The sequence below is a fragment of the Anas platyrhynchos genome, chromosome 31, assembly GCF_047663525.1.
Source record: "Anas platyrhynchos isolate ZD024472 breed Pekin duck chromosome 31, IASCAAS_PekinDuck_T2T, whole genome shotgun sequence".
In the NCBI taxonomy this organism is placed as follows: Eukaryota; Metazoa; Chordata; class Aves; order Anseriformes; family Anatidae; genus Anas; species Anas platyrhynchos.
In genome coordinates this window covers 5,989,793-6,001,886 of record NC_092617.1, presented here as the reverse complement: position 1 = coordinate 6,001,886, position 12,094 = coordinate 5,989,793, and the positions used below count along the sequence as shown (strand labels likewise).

At 47.5% G+C, this 12,094-nt stretch overlaps 1 protein-coding gene across 1 annotated transcript in view; it reads left to right on the top strand.

Moving 5' to 3' along the window:
- The window catches only part of LOC119717072 (phosphoenolpyruvate carboxykinase [GTP], mitochondrial-like), a 28,721-nt gene that overhangs the window by 12,132 nt on the left and 4,495 nt on the right, over positions 1 to 12,094 (top strand). The window contains exons 5-6 of the mRNA XM_072029802.1: positions 4,637 to 4,824; positions 9,272 to 9,434. Coding sequence (XP_071885903.1) covers positions 4,637 to 4,824; positions 9,272 to 9,434 — 351 coding nt within the window. The remainder of the gene's footprint in view (positions 1 to 4,636; positions 4,825 to 9,271; positions 9,435 to 12,094) is intronic.

Below are 12,094 nucleotides of genomic sequence, written 5' to 3'. Positions count from 1 at the left end.
AAAACGCCCAAGAAACGCACAAAAACGCCCCTAAACGCGCAAAAACGCCCAAGAAACGCCCCTAAACGCGCAAAAACGCCCAAGAAACGCCCCTAAACGCGCAAAAACGCCCAAGAAACACCCTCAAACGGACAAAAACGCACAAAAATGCCCAAGAAACACCTAAAAACGCGCAAAAACGCCCAAGAAATACCCCAAAACAGGCAAAAACACCAAAGAAACGCCCAAAAACACTGAAAAACACCCCAAAACACAAAAAAATGCCCAAGAAACTCCCAAAAACATGCAAAAACGCCCCCAAAACACCCGTAAACGCGCTAAAACGCCCCAAAACACTCCAAAGCGACCCAAAGTGACCCAAACCCAAACTAAAACGACCCAAAATGCCCCAAAACTCCCCAAACCCCCCCCAAAAGGCCAAGGCGGGCGTGCAGCTGACCGACTCGCCCTACGTCGTGGCCTCCATGCGCATCATGACCCGCGTGGGCCACCAGATCTTCCCCTCGCTGGCCGCCGGGGACTTCGTCCGCTGCCTCCACTCCGTCGGCCGGCCCCTGCCGCTGAAAGGTGAGCCCAAAAACGCCCCAAAAATACCCGAAAACGGGCAAAAACGCCCAAGAAACGCACAAAAACGCCCCTAAACGCGCAAAAACGCCCAAGAAACGCCCCTAAACGCGCAAAAACGCCCAAGAAACGCCCCTAAACGCGCAAAAACGCCCAAGAAACACCCTCAAACGGACAAAAACGCACAAAAATGCCCAAGAAACACCTAAAAACGCGCAAAAACGCCCAAGAAATACCCCAAAACAGGCAAAAACACCAAAGAAACGCCCAAAAACGCCCCAAAACACTGAAAAACACCCCAAAACACAAAAAAATGCCCAAGAAACTCCCCAAAACATGCAAAAACGCCCACAAAACACCCATAAACGCGCTAAAACACCCCAAAACACTCCAAAGTGACCCAAACCCAAACTAAAACGACCCAAAATGCCCCAAAACTCCCCCAAACCCCCCCAAAAGGCCAAGGCGGGCGTGCAGCTGACCGACTCGCCCTACGTCGTGGCCTCCATGCGCATCATGACCCGCGTGGGCCACCAGATCTTCCCCTCGCTGGCCGCCGGGGACTTCGTCCGCTGCCTCCACTCCGTCGGCCGGCCCCTGCCGCTGAAAGGTGAGCCCAAAAACGCCCCAAAAATACCCGAAAACGGGCAAAAACGCCCAAGAAACGCACAAAAACGCCCCTAAACGCGCAAAAACGCCCAAGAAACGCCCCTAAACGCGCAAAAACGCCCAAGAAACGCCCCTAAACGCGCAAAAACGCCCAAGAAACACCCTCAAACGGACAAAAACGCACAAAAATGCCCAAGAAACACCTAAAAACGCGCAAAAACGCCCAAGAAATACCCCAAAACAGGCAAAAACACCAAAGAAACGCCCAAAAACGCCCCAAAACACTGAAAAACACCCCAAAACACAAAAAAATGCCCAAGAAACTCCCCAAAACATGCAAAAACGCCCACAAAACACCCATAAACGCGCTAAAACACCCCAAAACACTCCAAAGTGACCCAAACCCAAACTAAAACGACCCAAAATGCCCCAAAACTCCCCCAAACCCCCCCAAAAGGCCAAGGCGGGCGTGCAGCTGACCGACTCGCCCTACGTCGTGGCCTCCATGCGCATCATGACCCGCGTGGGCCACCAGATCTTCCCCTCGCTGGCCGCCGGGGACTTCGTCCGCTGCCTCCACTCCGTCGGCCGGCCCCTGCCGCTGAAAGGTGAGCCCAAAAACGCCCCAAAAATACCCGAAAACGGGCAAAAACGCCCAAGAAACGCACAAAAACGCCCCTAAACGCGCAAAAACGCCCAAGAAACGCCCCTAAACGCGCAAAAACGCCCAAGAAACGCCCCTAAACGCGCAAAAACGCCCAAGAAACACCCTCAAACGGACAAAAACGCACAAAAATGCCCAAGAAACACCTAAAAACGCGCAAAAACGCCCAAGAAATACCCCAAAACAGGCAAAAACACCAAAGAAACGCCCAAAAACGCCCCAAAACACTGAAAAACACCCCAAAACACAAAAAAATGCCCAAGAAACTCCCCAAAACATGCAAAAACGCCCACAAAACACCCATAAACGCGCTAAAACACCCCAAAACACTCCAAAGTGACCCAAACCCAAACTAAAACGACCCAAAATGCCCCAAAACTCCCCCAAACCCCCCCAAAAGGCCAAGGCGGGCGTGCAGCTGACCGACTCGCCCTACGTCGTGGCCTCCATGCGCATCATGACCCGCGTGGGCCACCAGATCTTCCCCTCGCTGGCCGCCGGGGACTTCGTCCGCTGCCTCCACTCCGTCGGCCGGCCCCTGCCGCTGAAAGGTGAGCCCAAAAACGCCCCAAAAATACCCGAAAACGGGCAAAAACGCCCAAGAAACGCACAAAAACGCCCCTAAACGCGCAAAAACGCCCAAGAAATGCCCCTAAACGCGCAAAAACACCCAAGAAAATCCCCAAAACGCCCATAAACGCCCAAGAAATACCCCAAAACAGGCAAAAACGCCAAAGAAACGCACAAAAATGCCCAAAAACGCGCAAAAACACTCAAAAACACCCCAAAACACGAAAAACGCCCAAGAAACGCGCAAAAACGCCCCTAAACGCGCAAAAACGACCAAGAAACACCCTCAAACGGGCAAAAACGCACAAAAATGCCCAAGAAACGCCTAAAAACGCGCAAAAACGCCCAAGAAATACCCCAAAACAGGCAAAAACACCAAAGAAACACCCAAAAACGCGCAAAAACACTCAAAAATACCCCAAAACACAAAAAAACGCCCAAGAAACTCCCAAAACCATGAAAAAACGCCCCCAAAACACCCATAAACACGCTAAAACGCCCCAAAACACTCCAAAGCGACCCAAAGTGACCCAAACCCAAACTAAAACGACCCAAAATGCCCCAAAACTACCCCAAAGTACCCAAAGACGGGCAAAAACGCCCAAGAAACGCCCATAAACGCAGAAAAACGCCCAAGAAATGCCCCTAAACGTGCAAAAACGCCCAAGAAATGCCCAAGAAACTCCCAAAAACGCAAAAATGTTCAAAAACATGCAAAAACACCCCAAAAACGCCCATAAACACCCAAGAAACGTGCAAAAACCCCCCAAAAACACAGAGAAACGCCCAAAACCACGCAGAAACACCCAAGAAACAGCCAAAACCACGCAGAAACGCTCAAAAACGCCCAAGAAATGCTAAAAATCGTGCACAAACGCCCAAGAAACGCTCAAAAGTGTGCAAAAACGCACAAAAATGCCCAAGAAACGCCCAAAAACGCGCAAAAACACCCAAAAAACACTCAAAAGCGTGCAAAAATGCACTAAAACGCCCAAGAAACGCCCCAAAATGCCCCCAAACACCCCAAAATGCCCAAGAAACGTGCAAAAACGCCCAAGAAATGCCCGTAAAAGCTCAAAAATGCCCAAGAAACACACAAAAACGCCAGAGAAACGCCCAAGAAATGCCCCTAAACGCGCAAAAACGGCCCAAAACGCACAAGAAACACCCATAAACATGCAGAAACGCCCCAAAACGTGCAAAAATGCCTGAGAAACACCCCACGACGCGCAGAAACGCCCAAGAAATGCCCAAAACACGCAAAAACGCCACAAAACGCCCAAGAAATGCCCATAAACGTGCAAAAACACCCAAAAAACACCCATAAAAACGCAAAAACGCCCAAAAAACGCCCCAAAACAGGCAAAACCGCCCCCAAATCACCCCAAAACAGGCAAAAACACCCACAAAACCCCCCCAAACCTGCAAAAAACTCCCCAAAAACGCCAAAAAAAAGCCAAAAAAAAAGCCAAAAACCCCCCAAAACGCTGAATTCACCCCAAAAACTCTTTCTTTTTTTGGCAGAGCCCCTTGTCAACGGGTGGCCGTGTGACCCCGAGCGTACCCTGGTGGCCCAAAACCCCCTAAGAAACCCCTAAAAACACGAGAAAAAATCAAAAAAATGGATAAAAAAAAGCAAAAATCGCAAAAATCCCAAAAACGCCTGAATTTACCCCAAATTTTTTTTTTTTTTTTACAGAACCCTGGGTTAATGGGTAGCCTTGCGAGGACCCTGGTGTCCCCAAAACCCCCCAAAACCCCCTAAAACACCCCCAAACCCACAAAAACCTCGCAAAGAAACGCAATAAAAAGCCAAAAATAGCAAAAACCCCTAAAAACCCCTCTTTCCGCCCCAAAACTTGACTCCCTTTTTTCTTTGGCAGAACCTCTGGTCAATTGGTGACCCCGCGAGGACCTTGGTGGTCCAAAACCCTCTATAAAAACCCTAAAAACACGAGAAAAAAAAAAAAAACGCAAAAAACGCAAAAAAACGCAAAAATCCCAAAAACGCCTGAATTTACCCCAAAATTTTTTTTTTTTTTTTTACAGAACGCTGGGTTAATGGGTAGCCTTGCGAGGACCCTAGTGTCCCCAAAACCCCCTAAAACACCCCAAAACACCCAAAAACCCCCCAAAACCCGTAAAAAAATCACAAAAAATGCCAGAAAAAAAACGCAAAAACCCCAAAAAACCCTGAATTCACCCCAAAAACTCTTTCTTTTTTTGTAGAACCCCTTGTCAACGGGTGGCCGTGTGACCCCGAGCGCACCCTGGTGGCCCACGTGCCCGCGGAGCGGCGCATCGCCTCCTTCGGCAGCGGCTACGGGGGCAACTCCCTGCTGGGCAAGAAGTGCTTCGCCCTGCGCATCGCCTCCAGCATGGCCCGCGAGGAGGGGTGGCTGGCCGAGCACATGCTGGTGGGGCCTTTTTGGGGTGAAATCCCCTAGTTTTGGGGTTTTTGAAGATTGAGTCCATTTTGGGGTGGTTTTGAGGTGTTTTGGGGTCTTTGTTGGGTTGCGTTGGGTTTCCGTTGGGTTTTATGGTGGTTAGGAGTAGATTGTGGGTTTTGGAGAACATCAGGTAAGTATAGGGTTTTATTGGGGTGAAATCATGGGATTTTGGGGTTTCTTATCATCTGGTTCTTTTTTGGGGTGGTTTTGAGGTGTTTTGGGGTCTTTGTTGGGTTGCGTTGGGTTTCCATTGGGTTTTATGGTGCTTGGGAGTGGACTTCGGGATTTGGAGAACATCAGGTGAGTATAGGGGTTTTTTGGGGTGAAATCATGGGATTTTGGTTTTTTTTGAGGATCCAGCTCGATTTTGGGGTGGTTTTGAGGTGTTTTGGGGTCTTTGTTGGGTTGCGTTGGGTTTCCGTTGGGTTTTATGGTGCTTGGGAGTGGACCTTCAGATATGGAGAACATCAGGTGAGTATAGGGTGGTTTTGGGGTGAAATCATGGGATTTTGTTTTTTTTTGAGGATCCAGGTCAATTTTGGGGTGGTTTTGAGGTGTTTTGGGGTCTTTGTTGGGTTGCGTTGGGTTTCCATTGGGTTTTATGGTGCTTGGGAGTGGACTTTGGGATTTGGAGAACATCAGGTGAGTATAGGGTTTTTTTAGGGTGAAATCATGGGGTTTTGGGGTTTTTTGAGGATCTGGGTTGGTTTTGGGGTGGTTTTGAGGTGTTTTGGGGTCTTCGTTGGGTTGCGTTGGGTTTCCGTTGGGCGTTACGGTGAATAGGAGTAGATTGTGGGTTTTGGAGAAGATCAGGTGAGTTTATTGTGTTTTTGGGGTGAAATCATGGGATTTTGTTTTTTTTTGAGGATTTGGGTTGATTTTGGGGTGTTTCTGATGTCATTTGGGGTCTCCGTTGGGTTTCCGTTGGGTCTTGGGTTTTTCCGTTGGGTTTTTCCATTTGGGTGGTTGGGAGTGGACTTTGGGATTTGGAGAATATCAGGTGAGTGTAGGGCTTTTTTGGGGTGAAATCATGGGATTTTGGGGTTTCTTATCATCTGGTTCTTTTTTGGGGTGTTTTTGGTGTCATTTGGGGTCTTTGTTGGGTTGCGTTGGGTTTCCGTTGGGCGTTACGGTGAATGGGAGTGAAATGCAGGATTTGGAGAAGATCAGGTGAGTTTATGGTGTTTTTGGGGTGAAATCATGGGATTTTGTTTTTTTTTGAGGATTTGGGTTGATTTTGGGGTGTTTTGGATGTCATTTGGGGTTTTTGTTGGGTTTCTGTTGGGTTTTGGGTTTTTCCGTTGGGTTTTTCCATTTGGGTGGTTGGGAGTGGACTTCGGGATTTGGAGAACATCAGGTGAGTTTAGGGGTTTTTTGGGGTGAAATCATGGGATTTTGGGGTTTTTGAGGATTTGGGTTAATTTTGGGGTCGGTTTTGGGGTGGATTCATGCTTTTCTTGGGGTTTTGTCTTCTGATCCCGTTCTTTATCTGCGCATCGCCTCCAGCATGGCCCGGGAGGAAGGGTGGCTGGCCGAGCACATGCTGGTGGGGCCTTTTTGGGGTGAAATCACGGGGTTTTGGGGTTTTTGAAGGTTGAGTCAATTTTGGGGTGGTTTTGAGGTGTTTTGGGGTCTTTGTTGGGTTGCGTTGGGTTTCCGTTGGGTTTTATGGTGGTTAGGAGTAGATTGCAGGTTTTGGAGAACATCAGGTAGGTTTGGGGTGATTTTGGGGGGAAATTCATGGTTTTTTAGTTTTTTTATGTTTTTTTGGGGTGGTCCTATTCTTTTTTGGGGTGTTTTTGAGGTGTTTTGGGGTCTCCGTTGGGTTTCGTTGGGTTCTTGTTGGTCATTACGGTAAATGGGAGTGGATTGTGAGTTTTGGAGAAGATCAGGTGAGTTTAGGGTGGTTTTGGGGTGAAATCATGGGATTTTGTTTTTTTGAGGATCTGGGTTGATTTTGGGGTGGTTTTGAAGTTTTTGGGGCCATTTCTGCTGGATTTGGGGCTGTTTTGGGTGGCTTAGGGCTTCTGGGGTTGGCTTTGGGGCCATTTCTGGTGCTTTTGGGGCCGTTTTTGGTGTCTTTGGGGCTGTTTTGAGCAGATTTGGGTTCTGGGGTTGGCTTTGGGGCCATTTCTGGTGGCTTTGGGCTTCTGGGGGTGGATTTGGGGCTTTTTTGGGTGGCTTTAGGGTTCTGGGGGGTGGATTTGGGGCCATTTCTGGTGAATTTGGGGTCCTGGGGGGTGGATTTGGGGCCGTTTCTGGTGGATTTGGGGCCATTTCTACTGGATTTAGGGCCATTTTTGGTGTCTTTGAGACCATTTTGAGCAGATTTAGCTCCTGGGCTTGTCTTTGGGGCCATTTCTGCTGGATTTGGGGCTGTTTTGGGTGCCTTTGGGGTTCTGGGGGGTGGATTTGGTGGGTTTCTTGTGGATTTGGGGTCATTTCTGATGAATTTGGGGCCGTTTCTGGTGGCTTTGGGGCCATTTTTGGTGTCTTTGAGACCATTTTGAGCAGATTTAGCTCCTGGGCTTGTCTTTGGGGCCATTTCTGCTGGATTTGGGGCCGTTTTGGGTGGCTTAGGGCTTCTGGGGTTGGATTTGGGACCATTTCTGGTGGATTTGGGGTTCTGGGGGCTGGATTTGGGGCCGTTTTGGGTGGCTTTAGGACTGTTTTGGGTGGCTTTAGGACCATTTTGGGTGGCTTTGTGCTTCTGGGCTTGTCTTTGGGGCCGTTTCGGGTGCCTTTGGGGTTCTGGAGGTGGTTTTGGGGCCGTTTTGGGTGGCTTTGGACTTTGGGGGTGTGGATTTGGGGCCATTTCTGGTGGCTTTAGGGTTCCAGGGGTGGATTTGGGGAGTTTTCTGGTGAATTTGGGGTGGTTTTGGGTGGGTTTGGGGCTGTTTTGGGTGGCTTTGGGGTTCTGGGGGTGGCTTTGGGGCTGGGGCCATTTCTGGTGGATTTGGGACCATTTCTGGTGGTTTTGGGGTGGTTTTGGGTGGATTTGGGACCATTTCTGCTGGATTTGGGACCATTTCTCGTGGATTTGGGGCCATTTCTGTTGGATTTGGGGTTCTGGGGGTGGATTTGGGGCCATTTTAGGTGGCTTTGGGACCTTTTCTGTTGTCTTTGGGCTTCTGGGGGTGGATTTGGGGCCGTTTCTACTGGATTTAGGGCCATTTTTGGTGTCTTTGGGGCCGTTTTGAGCAGATTTAGCTCCTGGGCTTGTCTTTGGGGCCATTTCTGCTGGATTTGGGGCTGTTTTGGGTGCCTTTGGGGTTCTGGGGGGTGGATTTGGTGGGTTTCTTGTGGATTTGGGGTCATTTCTGATGAATTTGGGGCCGTTTTGGGTGTCTTTGGGGCCGTTTTTGGTGGATATGGGCTTCTGGGTTGTGGATTTGGGGTCATTTCTGATGAATTTGGGGCCATATCTGGTGAATTTGGGGTCCTGGGGGGCGGATTTGGGGCCGTTTCTGGTGGATTTGGGGCCATTTCTACTGGATTTGAGGCCGTTTTTGGTGTCTTTGGGGCCATTTTGAGCAGATCTGGCTCCTGGGCTTGTCTTTGGGGCCATTTCTGCTGGATTTGGGGCTGTTTCGGGTGCCTTTGGGGTTCTGGGGGGTGGATTTGGGGCCATTTCTGGTGGATTTGGGGCCGTTTCTGCTGCCTTTGTGCTTCTGGGGTTGGGTTTGGGGCCGTTTCGGGTGCCTTTGGGGTTCTGGAGGTGGTTTTGGGGCCGTTTTGGGTGGCTTTGGACTTTGGGGGTGTGGATTTGGGGCCATTTCTGGTGGCTTTAGGGTTCCAGGGGTGGATTTGGGGAGTTTTCTGGTGAATTTGGGGTGGTTTCGGGTGGGTTTGGGGCTGTTTTGGGTGGCTTTGGGGTTCTGGGGGTGGCTTTGGGGCTGGGGCCATTTCTGGTGGATTTGGGGTGGTTTTGGGTGGATTTGGGACCATTTCTCGTGGATTTGGGGCCATTTCTGTTGGATTTGGGGTTCTGGGGGTGGATTTGGGGCCATTTCTCCTGGATTTAGGGCTGTTTTTGGTGTCTTTGGGGCCGTTTTGAGCGGATTTGGCTTCTGGGGTTGTCTTTGGGGCTGTTTTGGGTGTCTTTGGGGCCATTTCTGGTGGATTTGGGGCCATTTCTTGTGGCTTTGGGGTTCTGGGGGCTGGATTTGGGGCCGTTTTGGGTGGCTTTAGGACCATTTTGGGTGGCTTTGGGCTTCTGGGGGTGGATTTGGGACCATTTCTGCTGGATTTGGGGCCATTTTGGGCAGCTTTGGGGCCATTTCTGCTGGATTTGGGGCCATTTCTGCCGCCTTTGTGCTTCTGGGGTTGGTTTTGGGGCCGTTTCTGCTGGATTTGGGATTTTTGGGGTTCCCCCCCGTGGCGCTGACCCCCTCCCCCCCCCCCCCCCCCCCAGATTTTGGGGGTGACGTCCCCCAGCGGCCGGAAGCGCTACATGGCCGCCGCCTTCCCCAGCGCCTGCGGCAAAACCAATTTGGCCATGCTGAGCCCCGCCCTGCCCGGCTGGCGCGTGCACTGCGTGGGCGACGACATCGCCTGGATGAAGTTCGACGACGAAGGTGGGATTTTGGGGGATTTCGGGGGGGATTTGGGCAAAAAAAATCAAAAATTGGGGTTTTCGGACCTTAAAAACCCCAAAAGTGCCGTTTTTGGTGTCAAAAAGTTGGTGGATCTCCATATTTTCGTTCTTCTTGGACGTTCTCTTCATGAAGGCCATGGGTTTTGGGGTCTTCTTGGTCATCTTCTTCATGAAGACCACAAAAATTTAAGTTTTTGGACCTCAAAAACCCAAAAATATCCATTTTTGATGTCGTGATGTTGGTGGATCTCCATATTTTTGTTCTTTGTCATCATCTTCTTGAAAATCATGTTTTTTTGGGTCTTCTTGGTCATCCTCTTCATGATGACCATGGGTAGGTGGGTTTAGGGGTCTTTTGGGTGGGTTTTTGGTCAAAAATCTTCAAAAATTGGGGTTTTTGGACCTCAAAAAACCAAAAGTTCCGTTTTTGGTGTCAAAAAGTTGGTGGATCTCTGTATTTTGGTTCTTCTTGGACGTCCTCTTCGCGATGACCATGAGTGGTTGGGTTTTGGGGTCTTCTTGGTGGTCTTCTTCATGAAGACCATGGCTTTTGGGGGCTTTTGGGTGGGTTTTTGGTCAAAAAAAATTAAAAATGTGGGTTTTCGGACCTCAAAAAACCCAAAAGTTCCATTTTTGATGTCAAAAAGTTGGTGGATCTCCGTATTTTGGGTCTTCTTGGACGTTGTCTTCATCCCCTTTGGATCACCACTTCTGGGGGGTGGATTTTGGGGGATTTTGGGTGGGTTTTGGTCAAAAATTTTCAAAAATTGGGGTTTTCGGACCTCAAAAAACCCAAAAGTGCCGTTTTTGATGTCAAAAAGTTGATGGATCTCCATAATTTGGTCTTCTTGAGGTCTTCCAACCACCCATGGTCATTATGAAGAGGGTTTTGGGGTCTTCTTGGTCATCTTTTTCATGAAGACCACAAAAATTTAAGTTTTTGGACCTCAAAAACCCCAAAAGTTCCATTTTTGATGTCCCCAACTTGGTGGATCTCCATATTTTGGTTCTTCTTGGTCTTCTTCATGAAGATCACATTGTTTTGGGTCTTCTTGGACGTCCTCTTCATGATGACCATGGGTGGTTGGGTTTTGGGGTCTTTTGGGTGCTTTTCTTCATCAAAAATATAGATATTTGGGATTTTGGACCTCAAAAACCCCAAAAGTTCCGTTTTTCATGTCAAAAAGTTGATGGATCTCCATATTTTGGTTCTTCTTGGATGTTGTCTTCATCCTCTTCTGGATCACCACTTCTGGGGGGTGGATTTTGGGGGATTTTGGGTGGGTTTTGGGCAAAAAAATGCAAAAATTGGGGTTTTCGGACCTCAAAAAACCCAAAAGTTCCATTTTTGATGTCAAAAAGTTGGTGGATCTCCGTATTTTGGGTCTTCTTGGACATCTTCTTCATGATGACCATGGATGGTTGGCTTTTGGGGTCTTTTGGGTGGGTTTTTGTTCAAAAATTTTCAAAAATTGGGGTTTTTGGACCTCAAAAAACCCAAAAGTGCCGTTTTTGATGTCAAAAAGTTGGTGGATCTCCGTATTTTCGTTCTTCTTGGACGTTCTCTTCATGAAGGCCATGGGTTTTGGGGTCTTCTTGGTTGTCTTTTTCATGAAGACCACAAAAATTTAAGTTTTTGGACCTCAAAAACCCCAAAAATTCCATTTTTGATGTCCTAAAGTTAGTGGATCTCCATATTTTGGTTCTTCTTGGTCATCGTCTTCTTGAAAATCATGGTTTTTTGGGTCTTCTTGGACGTCCTCTTCATGATGACCATGGGTGGTTGGGTTTTGGGGTCTTCTTGGTGGTCTTCTTCATGAAGACCATGGCTTTTGGGGGCTTTTGGGTGTTTTTTTTCATGAAGACCACAAAAATTTGGGTTTTTGGACCTCAAAAACCCCAAAAGTGCCGTTTTTGATGTCGTGATATTGGCGGATCTCCATATCTTAGTTCTTGGTCATTGTCTTCATGAAGATCATTTTTTTGCCCTCTTTATCGTTTTTTCACTTAATTTCTTATTTTTTCCATTTTTTTCTCTTTTTTCCCCTTATTTCTTGTTTTTTTTTTTTTCACTTTCTGTCATTTTTTCACTTCTTTTCTTATTTTTTCCATTCTTTCCTAATTTTTTTCCCTTCTTCATGTTTTTTTTTGCCCTTTTTATCCTTTTTTCACCTAATTTCTCATTTTTTTCCATTTTTCCACCTTTTCCTCATTTTTTTTCCGTTTTTTCTCCTTTTCCTCATTTTTATTCCTTTTTTTCTCCTTTTTTCCCCTTCTTCATGTTTTTTTTGCCCTTTTTATCGTTTTTTCACCTAATTTCTTTTTTTTTCATTTTTTCTCCTTTTTTACCTTCTTCCTGTTTTTTTTTCACTTCTTCTCATTTTTCCACTTAATTTCTTATTTTTCCATTTTTTTCTCCTTTTTTCCCTTTTTCATGTTTTTTTTTTGCCCTTTTTGTCGTTTTTTCACCTAATTTCTCATTTTTTCCATTGTTTCTCCTTTTTTTCCCTTCTTCATGTTTCTTTTTGCCCTTTTTCTCATTTTTCCACTTAATTTCTTATTTTTCCATTTTTTTCTCCTTTTTTTCCCTTCTTCATGTTTTTTTTTCACTTTCTGTCATTTTTTCACCTAATTTCTTAT